The 13,222-nt window shown below is 41.6% G+C and overlaps 3 protein-coding genes across 3 annotated transcripts; 1 reads left to right on the top strand and 2 right to left on the bottom strand.

The window, feature by feature from the left end:
* Positions 1 to 1,468: 1,468 nt before the first annotated feature.
* LOC123735854 (apoptosis-associated speck-like protein containing a CARD) lies at positions 1,469 to 6,114 on the bottom strand. The gene is made up of 5 exons (XM_045713056.1): positions 5,995 to 6,114; positions 5,727 to 5,859; positions 5,599 to 5,628; positions 2,563 to 2,845; positions 1,469 to 2,117 (listed from the first exon to the last, which is right to left on the bottom strand). Exons 2-5 carry the CDS (start codon positions 5,812 to 5,814, stop codon positions 2,111 to 2,113), a joined length of 408 nt encoding a protein of 135 aa, XP_045569012.1. The 5' UTR covers positions 5,815 to 5,859; positions 5,995 to 6,114; the 3' UTR covers positions 1,469 to 2,110.
* Positions 6,115 to 6,727: 613 nt separating this feature from the next.
* Positions 6,728 to 7,708, bottom strand: LOC123735855 (NACHT, LRR and PYD domains-containing protein 1 homolog). The gene is made up of 3 exons (XM_045713057.1): positions 7,538 to 7,708; positions 7,191 to 7,405; positions 6,728 to 7,002 (listed from the first exon to the last, which is right to left on the bottom strand). The coding sequence occupies exons 1-3, from the start codon at positions 7,684 to 7,686 to the stop codon at positions 6,728 to 6,730; spliced, it is 639 nt and encodes a 212-aa protein (XP_045569013.1). The 5' UTR covers positions 7,687 to 7,708.
* A 1,190-nt stretch (positions 7,709 to 8,898) lies between these two features.
* LOC123735856 (protein NLRC3-like) lies at positions 8,899 to 11,838 on the top strand. Its single transcript, XM_045713058.1, has 3 exons — positions 8,899 to 9,142; positions 9,356 to 9,516; positions 10,014 to 11,838. The coding sequence occupies exon 3, from the start codon at positions 10,816 to 10,818 to the stop codon at positions 11,836 to 11,838; it is 1,023 nt and encodes a 340-aa protein (XP_045569014.1). The 5' UTR covers positions 8,899 to 9,142; positions 9,356 to 9,516; positions 10,014 to 10,815.
* The last annotated feature ends 1,384 nt before the right edge of the window (positions 11,839 to 13,222 follow it).

Genomic DNA, 13,222 nt, shown 5'->3' with positions numbered 1-13,222 from the left:
CTTATATGTCCTTCAACCAATCTCAAGTCATTGGTAAAGGAGTGACAGGTTACACAGCTCCTTATATGTCCTTCAGACACTCTCAAGTCATTGGTAAAGGAGTGACAGGTTACACAGCTCTTATATGTCCTTCAGACACTCTCAAGTCATTGGTAAAGGAGTGACAGGTTACACAGCTCCTTATATGTCCTTCAGACACTCTCAAGTCATTGGTAAAAGAGTGACAGGTTACACAGCTCCTTATATGTCCTTCAATGGTCAATGTGTTCCAGACGTGAGGCTCTCACTGAGAAAACTGCTGATAGACTGAGGTGGTTGTGTTGATATTCAGTCTCTCTCATGAACCTCTAACAGGAAAGCTGCTGATAGACTGAGGTGGTTGTGTTGATATTCAGTCCCTCTCATGAACCTCTAACAGGAAAGCTGCTGATAGACTGAGGTGGTTGTGTTGATATTCAGTCTCTCTCATGAACCTCTAACAGGCCAACACTGTACAATATATTCATCAAATACATTTATGTTGAATGTGTGTAAGACTGACTGACCCTCCTGCTAGATAGTGGTCCAGCTAGGAACCTAGTGGAGGACTGACTGACCCTCCTGCTAGATAGGGGTCCAGCTAGGAACCTAGTGGAGGACTGACTGACCCTCCTGCTAGATAGGGGTCCAGCTAGGTACCTAGTGGAGGACTGACTGACCCTCCTGCTAGATAGGGGTCCAGCTAGGTACCTAGTGGAGGACTGACTGACCCTCCTGCTAGAAGATCCATACTTCCAGGAGGCTGCAGGAGAGAGGCTGTGTGGTTGGACCATCAGTAAGTTTATTGCTATTATAGTGGTCATGTTTGATTGACATTTTCTGTACATTTTTGGGAGCCTGAATTAAAGCAACAGACAGCTAGAACATGTTGAACCATCCTGCCTGTCTATTCTGCCTGGTCTCCCCACACCCAGGGGTTAAAGCAACAGACAGCAAGACCATGTTGAACCATCCTGCCTGTCTATTCTGCCTGGTCTCCCCACACCCAGGGGTTGACTACAACTGTTGATCTGAAGCAGTGAACAAAGACAGGGGTCCAGCTCCCCAAGAAGGTTGATCATCCTGGAACTAGACTCAGTTCCTTTTCTCAACACCATGTCGATGATGTCACGTGCCTTCTCTGCCCTCTCAGCTATCCCCTTTAGTGAGTCAATTTCATCACTTCCTTCAGAGAGAGTGAGTTGTAATCCCATAAAGAATCTAAGGAAGGTCTTTGGTCAAGATGTCAACGTGGTGGTGTGTATCTTTGACTAGCCTGACTATCAGCCTCCCCATCTGTATAGGACAAGAGATCATTCCAGTTCATTCCCTTAATTGCGTTTTCAAAATCATGTTGTGGAAATTCTTCCACACAGAGACACTCGAAGTCAATCTGAAATGAATCATTGTTTATTGTCAGCGAGCTGGAGAGGTTCAAACCAATCAGGATCTCTCCCTGGTCAGACCCAACTCAATGTACCATAGAACACATGTCAATCAGGATCTCTCCCTGGTCAGACCCAGCAGTTGTCTTATATAAGGCTATCCACAGACAAGTTATATTTGCATGATATAGCATAATTAATGAATCATTACCGTTTTGTTCCATTCATGTGACCGACCAGTACTGGTTCATAACATTTAACAGACCAATACTGGTTCATAGCATTTAACAGACCAATACTGGTTCATAACATTTAACAGACCAACACCTCACCAGGCTTCTTCTCTCTAAGCTGAGACCTTGAAACTGAGATCTCCTTCTCAAAATAACGTCTGGGCTTACTGCCAAATTATAGCTACTGATAGTGAGGATTTGTACAGTCAGCCACTTGATGAACACACAAATTATTTTATAGAACAGCACATGAATAAAACACAGACATTTGTTAAAAGAATAGCACAAACATAAACATTTCCCTTACAATCATTTAAGTGTCTTTGTCCACAGACTAGGAGACAGGCCTCAGCATCTTCAGATTAGGTGAATAAGTGTCTGTCCACAGACTAGGAGACAGGCCTCAACATCTTCAGATTAGGTGAAGAAGTGTCTTTGTCCACAGACTAGGAGACAGGCCTCAGCATCTTCAGATTATGTGCTATAAGACAGAGGATGAAGGAGAAGGGAAGAGAGAGATCAGAAAGTATGGAGAAGAATGAGGAGTGAGATACACCTGAGATAATGATGTGATGATGGTCCTATGATACACCTGAGATAATGATGTGATGATGGTCCTATGATACACCTGAGATAATGATGTGATGATGGTCCTATGATACACCTGAGATAATGATGTGATGATGGTCCTATGATACACCTGAGATAATAATGTGATGATGGTCCTATGATACACCTGAGATAATGATGTGATGATGGTCCTATGATAGAACTATGATAAGAGACATTTATTACAGGCAGCAACACAAAAACATGCTTCCATTCTGAAAAATACTTTCTCTTTGATCTGGGTAGCTATGTTTTTATTTGACCTATATTTAATCATTCCACATATTCAAGGGAGGGAGAAAAGAAAACGGTCTTACCTAGATTCACTCAAGTACTTAACAAGATGGTGTTCATGTTCAATGAGAGCTTTGAGACAAGCTCCCGTCACTTCTGGTCCTTTAGGGAGGACTGCATTCAGTAGTTCTCTCATTCGGTCCTGTTCAGTTGTTTCAGCTTTTATTCTGGAGTACTCTTCATCACCAATCATGCCCTTCGACCGCAGAACATCTGCTATTGGCTTTGCGTTTTTGACTCCCTGAATGAGTATAGCCCTGTGATTCTGAAGAAACTCCTCAGCAGGAATCCCAATGAGTATTAATGCTGAAGGGGGGATCAATTAAATGAATATGTCTTTAGGGTGAACAGCAGCTGTTTCTACATCATGCAGTCTCTCCAGTTATCATTCCCCTGATAGTCATTTATTGAATAGAGCTGACTCCAGGGTTGTGGTCAATTCCAATTGAAGTCAGTCAATAAAAAATAAACAAAATTACTATTCGGTTTATTGAAAAGTCATTGAAAGTAGATGCCCTTTTCCAGTTATTGAATTGGAATTTCAGTTCACTTCCTGAATTGACTGACTTATTTGGAATTGACACCTACCCTGGCTGACACGATTGTCTATTCTACATAACATACAGAGCCTTGCAAAAGTGTTCATACCCCTTGGATTTCTCTATTGTGTTACATAGTGGGATTAAAATTGATTTAGTTGTAATGTTTTGTCATCAATCTACTGAAAATACTCTGTAATGTCAAAGTGGACATGTTCCCCATACATACAATATCTGGAAGTATTGCATTTCAAGCACAGATTCAACTATATACAAAGACCAGGGATGTTTTTGAAAGCCTCGTGAAGAAGGGCAGTGATTGGTAGATGGGTAACAATAACAAAATCAGACATTTAATAATTATGCTGTGGATTACATATTAAACCACCCAGACACATCAAAGATAGTCGTCCTTCTGAACTGAGTTGCAGGACAGGAAGGAAACTGCTCAGGGACGTCACCATCAGGACACTGGTGAATTTAAAACAGTTCCAGAGTTCAACGTCTGTGACGGGAGAAAACTGAGGATGGATCAACAACATTGTAGTGACTCCATAATAACGACTTAAATGACAGAGTGAAAAGAAGAATACAAATATACAGAATACAAATATTCCAAAACATGCATCTTATATGGAACAAGGTACTAAAGTAATACTGTTAAAAACATCTACAAAGGAAGACACTTTTTGGCCTAAATGCAAAGCCTCATGTTTGGGGCAAATCCAACACATCACTGAGTAACTGCCTCCTTATTTTCAAGCATGGTGGTGGCTGCATCATGGTATGGGAATGCTTGTCATCAGCAAATACTGGGGAGTTTTTCAGGATAAAAATAAATGGAATGGAGCTAAGAATAGGCAAAATCCTATAGGAAAACCTCTTCCCACCAGACACTGGGAGAGGAATTCACCTTTCAACAGAACAATAACCTACATAACAAGGCCAAATCTACACTTGAGCTGCTTACCAAGAAGACATTGAATGTTCCTGAGTGGCCAAGTTACAGTTCTGACTTAAATCTGCTTGTAAATCTATGGAAAGACTTAAATGGCTGTCTAGCCATGATCTCCAACATCTTGACAGAGCTTGAAGAATTATGAAAATAAAAATGGGCTAATATTGTACAATCCAGGTGTGGAAAGCTCTTAGAGACGTACCCAAGAAGACTTCCAGCTGTAATGACTCTTAGAGACGTGCCCAAGAAGACTCCCAGCTGTAATCGCTGGGAGTCCCAGTCATTAGACTCTTAGAGACGAACCCAAGAAGACTCCCAGCTGTAATGACTCTAGAGACGAACCCAAGAAGACTCCCAGCTGTAATCGCTGCCAAAGGTGTTTCTAAGTATTGACTCGGGGGCTGAATACTTATGGAACGACTATTTTAGGTATTTCATTTCATAATCTAAATATATATATTCTTTGACATTAGAGTATATTGTGTAGATTTTCGTCAAGAAATGACAATGAAATCCCTTTTAATCCCACTTTGTAAAACAAAATGTGATGCAGATAAGGCTCTGTATTTCTGTCTGAAAGTTATATCATTACACCCCGCTGAACATGACTCATGAAGACCTTCATCACCCCACTGAACACGACTCATGAAGACCTTCATCACCCCACTAAACATGACTCATGAAGACCTTCATCACCCCACTAAACATGACTCATGAAGACCTTCATCACCCCACTGAACACGACTCATGAAGACCTTCATCACCCCACTGAACATGACTCATGAAGACCTTCATCACCCCACTGAACATGAATCATGAAGACCTTCATCACCCCACTGAACACGACTCATGAAGACCTTCATCACCCCACTAAACATGACTCATGAAGACCTTCATCACCCCACTGAACATGACTCATGAAGACCTTCATCACCCCACTGAACATGACTCATGAAGACCTTCATCACCCCACTGAACATGAATCATGAAGACCTTCATCACCCCACTGAACACGACTCATGAAGACCTTCATCACCCCACTAAACATGACTCATGAAGACCTTCATCACCCCATTAAACATGAATCATGAAGACCTTCATCATCCCACTGAACATGACTAATGAAGACCTTCATCACCCCACTGAACATGACTAATGAAGACCTTCATCACCCCACTGAACACGACTCATGAAGACCTTCATCACCCCACTGAACATGACTCATGAAGACCTTCATCACCCCACTGAACATGACTCATGAAGACCTTCATCACCCCACTGAACATGACTCATGAAGACCTTCATCACCCCACTGAACATGACTCATGAAGACCTTCATCACCCCACTAAACATGACTCATGAAGACCTTCATCACCCCACTGAACACGACTCATGAAGACCTTCATACCTTCATCACCCCACTGAACATGACTCATGAAGACCTTCATCACCCCACTGAACATGACTCATGAAGACCTTCATCAGTGTCCTTCATCACAACTTGAAGAGATGTTAGCTCTGTAACCTGTTTTATAAACCTCATCCACAAAAACAAACTTACTTGTTGGATGAGAGTCTTTGCTGTATACATCTGAAAGACAAACAATAGAAAATATCAAACATTTGAATAGCATCTGTTAGAAAAGGACATTGATGATTGACATACTGTTCATGTACAGTATTTCTTACCTTTTGATACCACTGATTTCCATACTGTCCTCTCATCTTCCCCGATTAATTCCATCTCAATGTCAACCCCTGTGTTTCCCATAATCATCTGACAACAGCTTGGTGTGGTGTCTGCAGGTAACAGCTGAATCTTCTGTAGGAGGCCATATGGTGCAACGATTGAGACAACAGACAGAGAGAGAAAGAAAGAAATAGTGAAATAGAATGATATTCCAGTTATTCATATACAATATGACAGATTCATGTCCTCAGCCTGCTAAAACTGCACCTCTGGATTGATGGAAGTGGAGTGGGGATTCTTGAATGCAAACAAACTGTTCAGCTTTAAGGGCCCGTTTGGACTTGACAGGACGAATTCTGAAAATCCTTTGGACACCAGATTTTTCTCCTGTTCCCGAACAGCCTACAAAATGAGCAATGTAGTAGTCAGTCAGAACAATGTAGTCTCGTAATTCACACAACATGCAATCCATTTTTGTCAACAACAAAACATGTGTAGACTATTGTTCTACTATCCCTATTTTACCAGGATATTATTTTAAAGGTGTACAAGTTGACTGAGAAGAGATTTCCTTTTTACAGCAATGACCTGGGGAAGAGTTACAGGGAAGAGGAGAGGGGATTAATGAGCCAATTGGAAGCTGGGGATGATTAGGTAGCCATGATGGTATGAGGGCCAGATAGATAGGGAATTTAGCCAGGACACCGGGTTAACACCCCTACTCTTACGATAAGTGCCATGGGATCTTTAGTGACCATGGAGAGGACACCCGTTTAACGTCCCATCTGAAAGACAGCACCCTACACAGGGAAATGTCCCTTTCACTGCCCAGGGGCATTGGGTTCTCCTTCGACCAGAGGGAGGAGTGCTGTCTACTGGCTCTTCAAATGAATGAGACAGGAATAGATTTCTCACAGAGCTGCATGTTGTCTTTGTAATCTAGAGATTTTCAACAAACTATCAGCTTTCCTTCAGTAAGTTTCAACTTACTGTTGTCACTTCAATGATAGTGCCTCAGCTCTTTCTGACTGGAGTTTCTGAGGAGCAGGTACAGCCTTGAAATGACTGTTGACCTTTTTACTGCCATATAGAGGACCACGTCACAGTGGACATCTATGTTCAAAGACAGTAATCTCAGTATAACTGAGATAAGTGAGAACTTGGGATGGAGAATCTTAGCATGGAATCTGGTAACCTCATGCACTTCCTCTAAAGACACTCCATGTTCCTCAACATGAAGAATCTTCATCTCATTCCTCAGGGAAGGGTTGGTCCCTGAACAACACAATAAAAAGGAGACAGAAAGACAAATATTGTATTATTAATCCAACTAAAACACAAAGAATATGGAGTACCAGATCACAGTAAACTCAAACTCCCAGAATAGTTAATTCATTAATTCAGGAAGTGAAAGTCAGTTACATGGAAATGTCTTTCTGAATACTATTTCTATATGGTTTTACCTAAACAGACAAAGTGTGGCAGATGAACTTCCTCCAGTTCACCTAACTCCATAGCGATGTCCAGCAATGGACCACCTTGTGTGTACTGCATGTCTTTCAGAAGTTGACTGTAGGGTTCCCAGTTCCTGAAGTGATACTTCAGAATGACATCTCTCTCACACAGCCAGCGGAGCCCAGACACTGTGCACTCATAACTCCCTTTGGGTGTCCTGTGTCTGAGGGCAACAACAAGATATGGTAGAGAGGGTCAATGGTCAAATGGAGATGTTGGATTAGAAGACTATTCCCAAAGGTAATGGGGAAATACACTAGCAAGTGGAATGAAATGTTAAAAGTAGTTATTTTACCTGAACATTGTCACTCCCTGGACAGTGGAAGTCAAGGGTTCAATCTGAAGCCAGTGTGTGGAGTCCTGAACAAGGACAAGCATGTCAGTAATACATATGGGGCCTGTTTCCTGGACACAGATTGAGTCTAGTGCTGGACTAAAAAGCATGCTCAATGGAAGTTTCAATTGAAAGATCTTATCGGTCCAGGACTAGACTTAATCTGTGTCTGGGAAACAGGCCCATTAACCAAAGTAACTAATCTAATGTATTTATCCAATGAAACTGTCGAATGATAAAATATGACAACAGCTAAAATCCAGCATGACTACAAGCAGAACACAGGACTGTCTATATCCCAGTATAAATGGTTGGTCAGTACACACCTGGCTTTGAGACTGTGTTTATATTACTAAAGCAGAACACAGGACTGTCTATATCCCAGTATGAACGGTTGGTCAGTACACACCTGGCTTTGAGACTGTGTTTATATTACTAAAGCAGAACATAGGACTGTCTATATCCCAATATGAATGGTTGGTCAGTACACACCTGGCTTTGAGACTGTGCCTGACTCCTGCAGGTATGTAAAAGTAAGAATTGACAAGTCTTACAGCTCTGAGGAATCCCTGAAGTTAAAAGTTGTAGTTATTTAAAACTGACAATCTCATGTAATAATGAATTAATAATTATTAAATAGACTTGTAATAAAAATGAATATAAGTGATCAACAGTCTCAGAATGTACACTCATTAGCATACCATACTCTGACATAAGTGTTATATTAATTAATGTTTGTGGAAGCAGGAAACAACATCGTTCTGGTCCATGTTTTGTAGATGTTGGGGTCTGATTTCTGGTAGATCCTGGGATGAGAGCTTAAAGGTAGAGTCAGCTAAATGATGATGTACGAGCAGCACCACAGATATTGTGAGGAGCAAGATGCCTGACTTCTCTCTCACACAGTCAAACACAGTATCTTCCCATGTGCAAGGGTTCTCTTCACTCTCTTACAGAGTGTTAGCCACGGGACCAAAACAGCAGAGAACTTTAGCCTTATAGAAAGTTTTAGTTTGTCAGTAACTGTCTAAATGCAGGAGTAGGTAAAGACATGACAGATTATAGACTGTTTTAGTTTGTCGGTCACTGTCTGAATGGAGGAGTAGGTAAAGACATGACAGATTATAGAAAGTGGACTGAGGATATTCTGATGATTGTTTGACTACAATTGTGACTTTATTACTGTTCTTTACTCTGTAACAGCTGACCTTTCTATCTCTATAGAGGCCATAACTTTGGTTGACCTCCCTGCAAGTCTCTAGGGTTAATGTTTACAGAACATTTATTACTGTTTTATCAGGGTATAAAGGTCTGCCTACCTCGCCCAGCGTACCAGCCTGTAAGTTAGACATGTTCTCTGCTTGTGCTGGGTGGTACTGGCAACGCACAGAAATATTGACTGTTCTGTTATTTCTTATTGTAGCTGAGTAAACTGTGATTTACATCTAAAATGAGTCTCTCTGGGGAGAGAGAGGAGGGGACCACTGCTTCTAAAATGAGTCTCTCTGGGGAGAGAGAGGAGGAGACTATTGCCTCTAAAATGACTCAAGACACCAGTTCTGAGAGGTAAGAGATTAGTTGTAAAATGTACAGTTCTCTTAAAGATATAAAATACATTTTTGAGAAAAGTGTTGCCAAGTTCTAATGACCAAATGGTAACTGTTGCTTTAAAAAGAAACTTTAGGACTTCTAAAAGTTCCATAATACAGTTGTTAAAAGGAAGTAGATGAGGTATTGATGAGATATTGATGAGGTGATCTGCCTCCCTGTTTTGTTCAGTGTTCAGAAGCCCAGAGCAGAGTCCCCTACAACCAGCCTGCTATCAATGAATCAGCCACCTGCTTTCAGCCAGGAACCATTTCCAGATGACAATAAGGAAGTGGAGAGTTTGGACAGTGAGGATGCATTAAAGATCACACACAACCTTCTGGACAGAAGAAGTAAGACTGTGTTTCATACAATATTACAAAGAACGGTACAAAGGCCCTTGTCACGTCCTGACCAGTTAAAGGGGTTATTTGTCATTATAGTTGGTCAGGGCGTGGCAGGGGGGTGTTTGTTTTGTGTGTTTCGGGGTTTTCGGTTTATGTTCTATATTTTCTATTTGATGTGTTTATCTAGTTTTCTATTTCTATGTGAGTTCTGGCAATGACCTCCAATTAGAGGCAGCTGGTTGTTGTTGTCTCTAATTGGAGGCCATATTTAGTTGTGTTTGTTTCACTTGTGTTTTGTGGGTGGTTGTTTCCAGTATAGTCTGTGCACCTTATTTGGACTGTTTTCGTCGTTTGTTTTGATTAAGTGTTTTTTTCTTTAATAAAGTAAAGAAGATGATCAATATACCTGCTGCGTTTTGGTCCCCCTTCAATGACGATTGTGACAGCCCTTATAAAACACACACACTAACTTATGACTCCCAACTCTCATTGTTTTCCTACAGGTCAAACTCTGTTGACAGTCCAACAAGACATTAAGGCTAAACTGAAACACAAGTATCAACACATATCTGAAGGAATTGGACACCATGGAAACCAAAGTCTGTTAAAGGACATCTACACAGAGCTCTACATCACAGAGGGTGGAAGTGGAGGGCTCAATAATGAACATGAGGTTAGACAGATAGAGATGGCATCCAAGAAACAAACCACACGAGAGACACCAATCAAATGCAACGACATCTTCAAGCCTTTACCTGGACAAGACAACCCTATCAGAACTGTGCTGACAAAAGGAATCGCTGGCATTGGAAAAACAGTCTCTGTGCAGAAGGTCATCCTTGACTGGGCAGAGGGAAAAGCAAATCAGGACGTTCATTTCATGTTTCCTCTTCCTTTCCGTGATCTGAACCTGAAAAAGGACCAATACAGTCTGATGCAACTTCTTTCCCACTACTTCCCAGAGCTGAAAGAGATTGACAGCATTGAAGATGGTGAAACCAAAACTGTTTTCATTTTTGATGGTCTGGATGAGTGTCGACTTCCTCTAGACTTCAAAAAACTGAGAAGTGCTGTGATGTCACGAAGCCAACCTCAGTGGACGTGCTGCTGACAAACCTCATCAAAGGGAATCTGCTTCCCTCTGCTCTCCTCTGGATAACCACACGGCCTGCAGCTGCCAATCAGATCCCTCCCGAGTGTGTTGACCAGGTGACAGAAGTACGAGGGTTCAATGATCCACAAAAGGAGGAGTATTTCAGGAAGAAAATCCCAGATCAGAATCTGGCCAATGAAATCATCCAACACATGAAGACATCAAGGAGCCTCCACATCATGTGCCACATGCCAGTCTTCTGTTGGATATCAGCCACTGTCCTTGAGATGACACTGAAAGAGGCAGAGAAGGATGAAGTCCCCAAAACTCTGACCCAGATGTACTCACACTTCATACTCATCCAAATCATTGTGAAGAACAAGAAGTATAACAAAGCCACAGAGACAAACCCAAAGGAACTGTCTCAGTCAGACAAAGAGATTATCATGAAACTGGCAAAGCTGGCTTTCCAACAGCTGCAGAAGGGCAACCTGATCTTCTATGAGGAGGACCTGATAGAGTGTGGCCTTGATGTCACAGAGGCATCAGAGTACTCAGCATTGTGTACAGAGATCTTTAAAGAAGAATCTGGGCTGTACCAAGACAAGGTCTACAGCTTTGTGCATCTGAGCATTCAGGAGTTTCTAGCAGCAGTGCATGCTTTAGAATCATGTCTGGACAAGAAGGAAAATGTTTTCCCCCCCAAAGCAGTCACCAGTGATGATGAGGAGGAGGAGGAGGAGGATATTGATGATAAGCAGGACGAGGAGGAGGAGAAGGATGATGAAGATGAGGATGATGATGATAACAATGATGAAGAGAATGAGTCATTCCAGTTGTCTGACTTACACAGGAGAGCAGTGGACCAGGCCTTGAAGAGTGAGAATGGACACCTGGACCTGTTCCTCCGCTTCCTTCTGGGTCTCTCACTGGAGTCCAATCAGAATCTGTTACGAGGCCTTCTGACACAGACAGTCAGTACAACACAGACCAATGAGGAAACAGTTGAGAGAACAGTCAGGTACCTTTCAGACAAGATCAAGGAGGAATCCTCACCAGAAAGGATCATCAACTTGTTCCACTGTCTGAATGAACTTGGTGCCAACTCTCTAGTTGAAGACATGCAGACCTCCCTGCGATCAGGAACTCTTTCAGAAACAGAGCTAAAACCTGACCAATGTTCAGCCCCTGGCCTACCTGTTACTGATCTCAGAGGAGGTGCTGGAGGAGTTTGACCTGAAGACATACAATACAACAGAGGAAGGATATCAGAGGTTGCTGCCAGTAGTGAAAACCTGCAAGAGAGCACTGTAAGTTCTGTTATTGAGTTGATATATACAGTATCATTACAATGAAGGATTTGTATATCTAACAGATTATCTCCTCTCTCCAGACTGGATCGCTGTAAACTTGCATATGAATCCTGTGAGACTCTGGCCTCAGTTCTGCAGACACCAAACTCCCCCCTGAGAGAACTGGACCTCAGCTACAATGACCTGGGAGACAGAGGAGTGAAGCTGCTCTGTGTTGGACTAACCAGTCCACTCCGCAACATACAGACACTAGTGTGAGTTAAATATCTTCAGTATCCACTTTCTTTATATGTAAGGGTCCTGTGTGTAGCTGGTGTAGAGAGTCAGGCGCAGGACAGCCGATATGAGTAATCAACGTTATTTTACACAAAAAGACAAATATACAAAGTATAATCATGAGCCCACAAATACGGACCGAATACAACAAACAATCACTCATAAACAAACATGGGGAACAGAGGGTTAAATAATAAACAGGTAATTGGGTGAGTGAAACCAGGTGTGTAAGACTAAGACAAAACAAATGGAAAATGAAAAGTGGATCGGCGGTGGCTAGAAGGCCAGTGACGTCGACCGCCGAACGCCGCCCGAACAAGGAGAGGGACTGACTTCGGTGGAAGACATGACAATATAGTGTTTATATATTTCTAGTTATTTAGTTTTTAACATTATTTGAACATCTTGGGAAATACGCAGACACATACATACAATGTGATAAATATATGAAACAAAGGTTAAATATCTTTAGTGAGTTAGTATGTTTTTAACATTGGTTCATAATGTCCTTCAGTTATTGTCTTAATGCATCTCATTATTCTTAAAGCAATAAATATTTAACAGTGTATCGACATATCTCCTCTCTCCAGACTAGCTGGCTGTAAACTCACATATGAATCCTGTGAGTCTCTGGCCTCACCTCTGCAGACACCAAACTCCCCCCTGAGAGAACTGGACCTCAGCAACAATGACCTGGGAGACAGAGGAGTGGAGCTGCTCTGTGTTGGACTAACCAGTCCACTCTGCAACATACAGACAGTAGTGTGAGTATCCACTGTGTTTATAGTGTTTATATATTTATAGTAATTATGTGTTATTATGTTTTTAACATTATTTGAACATCTTGGTAAATATGCAGAAACATACATACGATGTGATAAATATATGAAACTAAAATTAAATATCTTGAGTTAGTATGTTTTTAAAAGTCTAGTCATGTCCTTCTGTTATTGTCTTAATGCATCTCATTATTCTTAATGTTTTGCATATTTAACAGTGTATCAACATATCTCCTCTCTCCAGACTGGCT

Source organism: Salmo salar, unplaced genomic scaffold, assembly GCF_905237065.1.
Source record: "Salmo salar unplaced genomic scaffold, Ssal_v3.1, whole genome shotgun sequence".
Lineage (NCBI taxonomy): Eukaryota > Metazoa > Chordata > Actinopteri > Salmoniformes > Salmonidae > Salmo > Salmo salar.
This window is presented reverse-complemented; position numbering and strand designations above follow the sequence as displayed.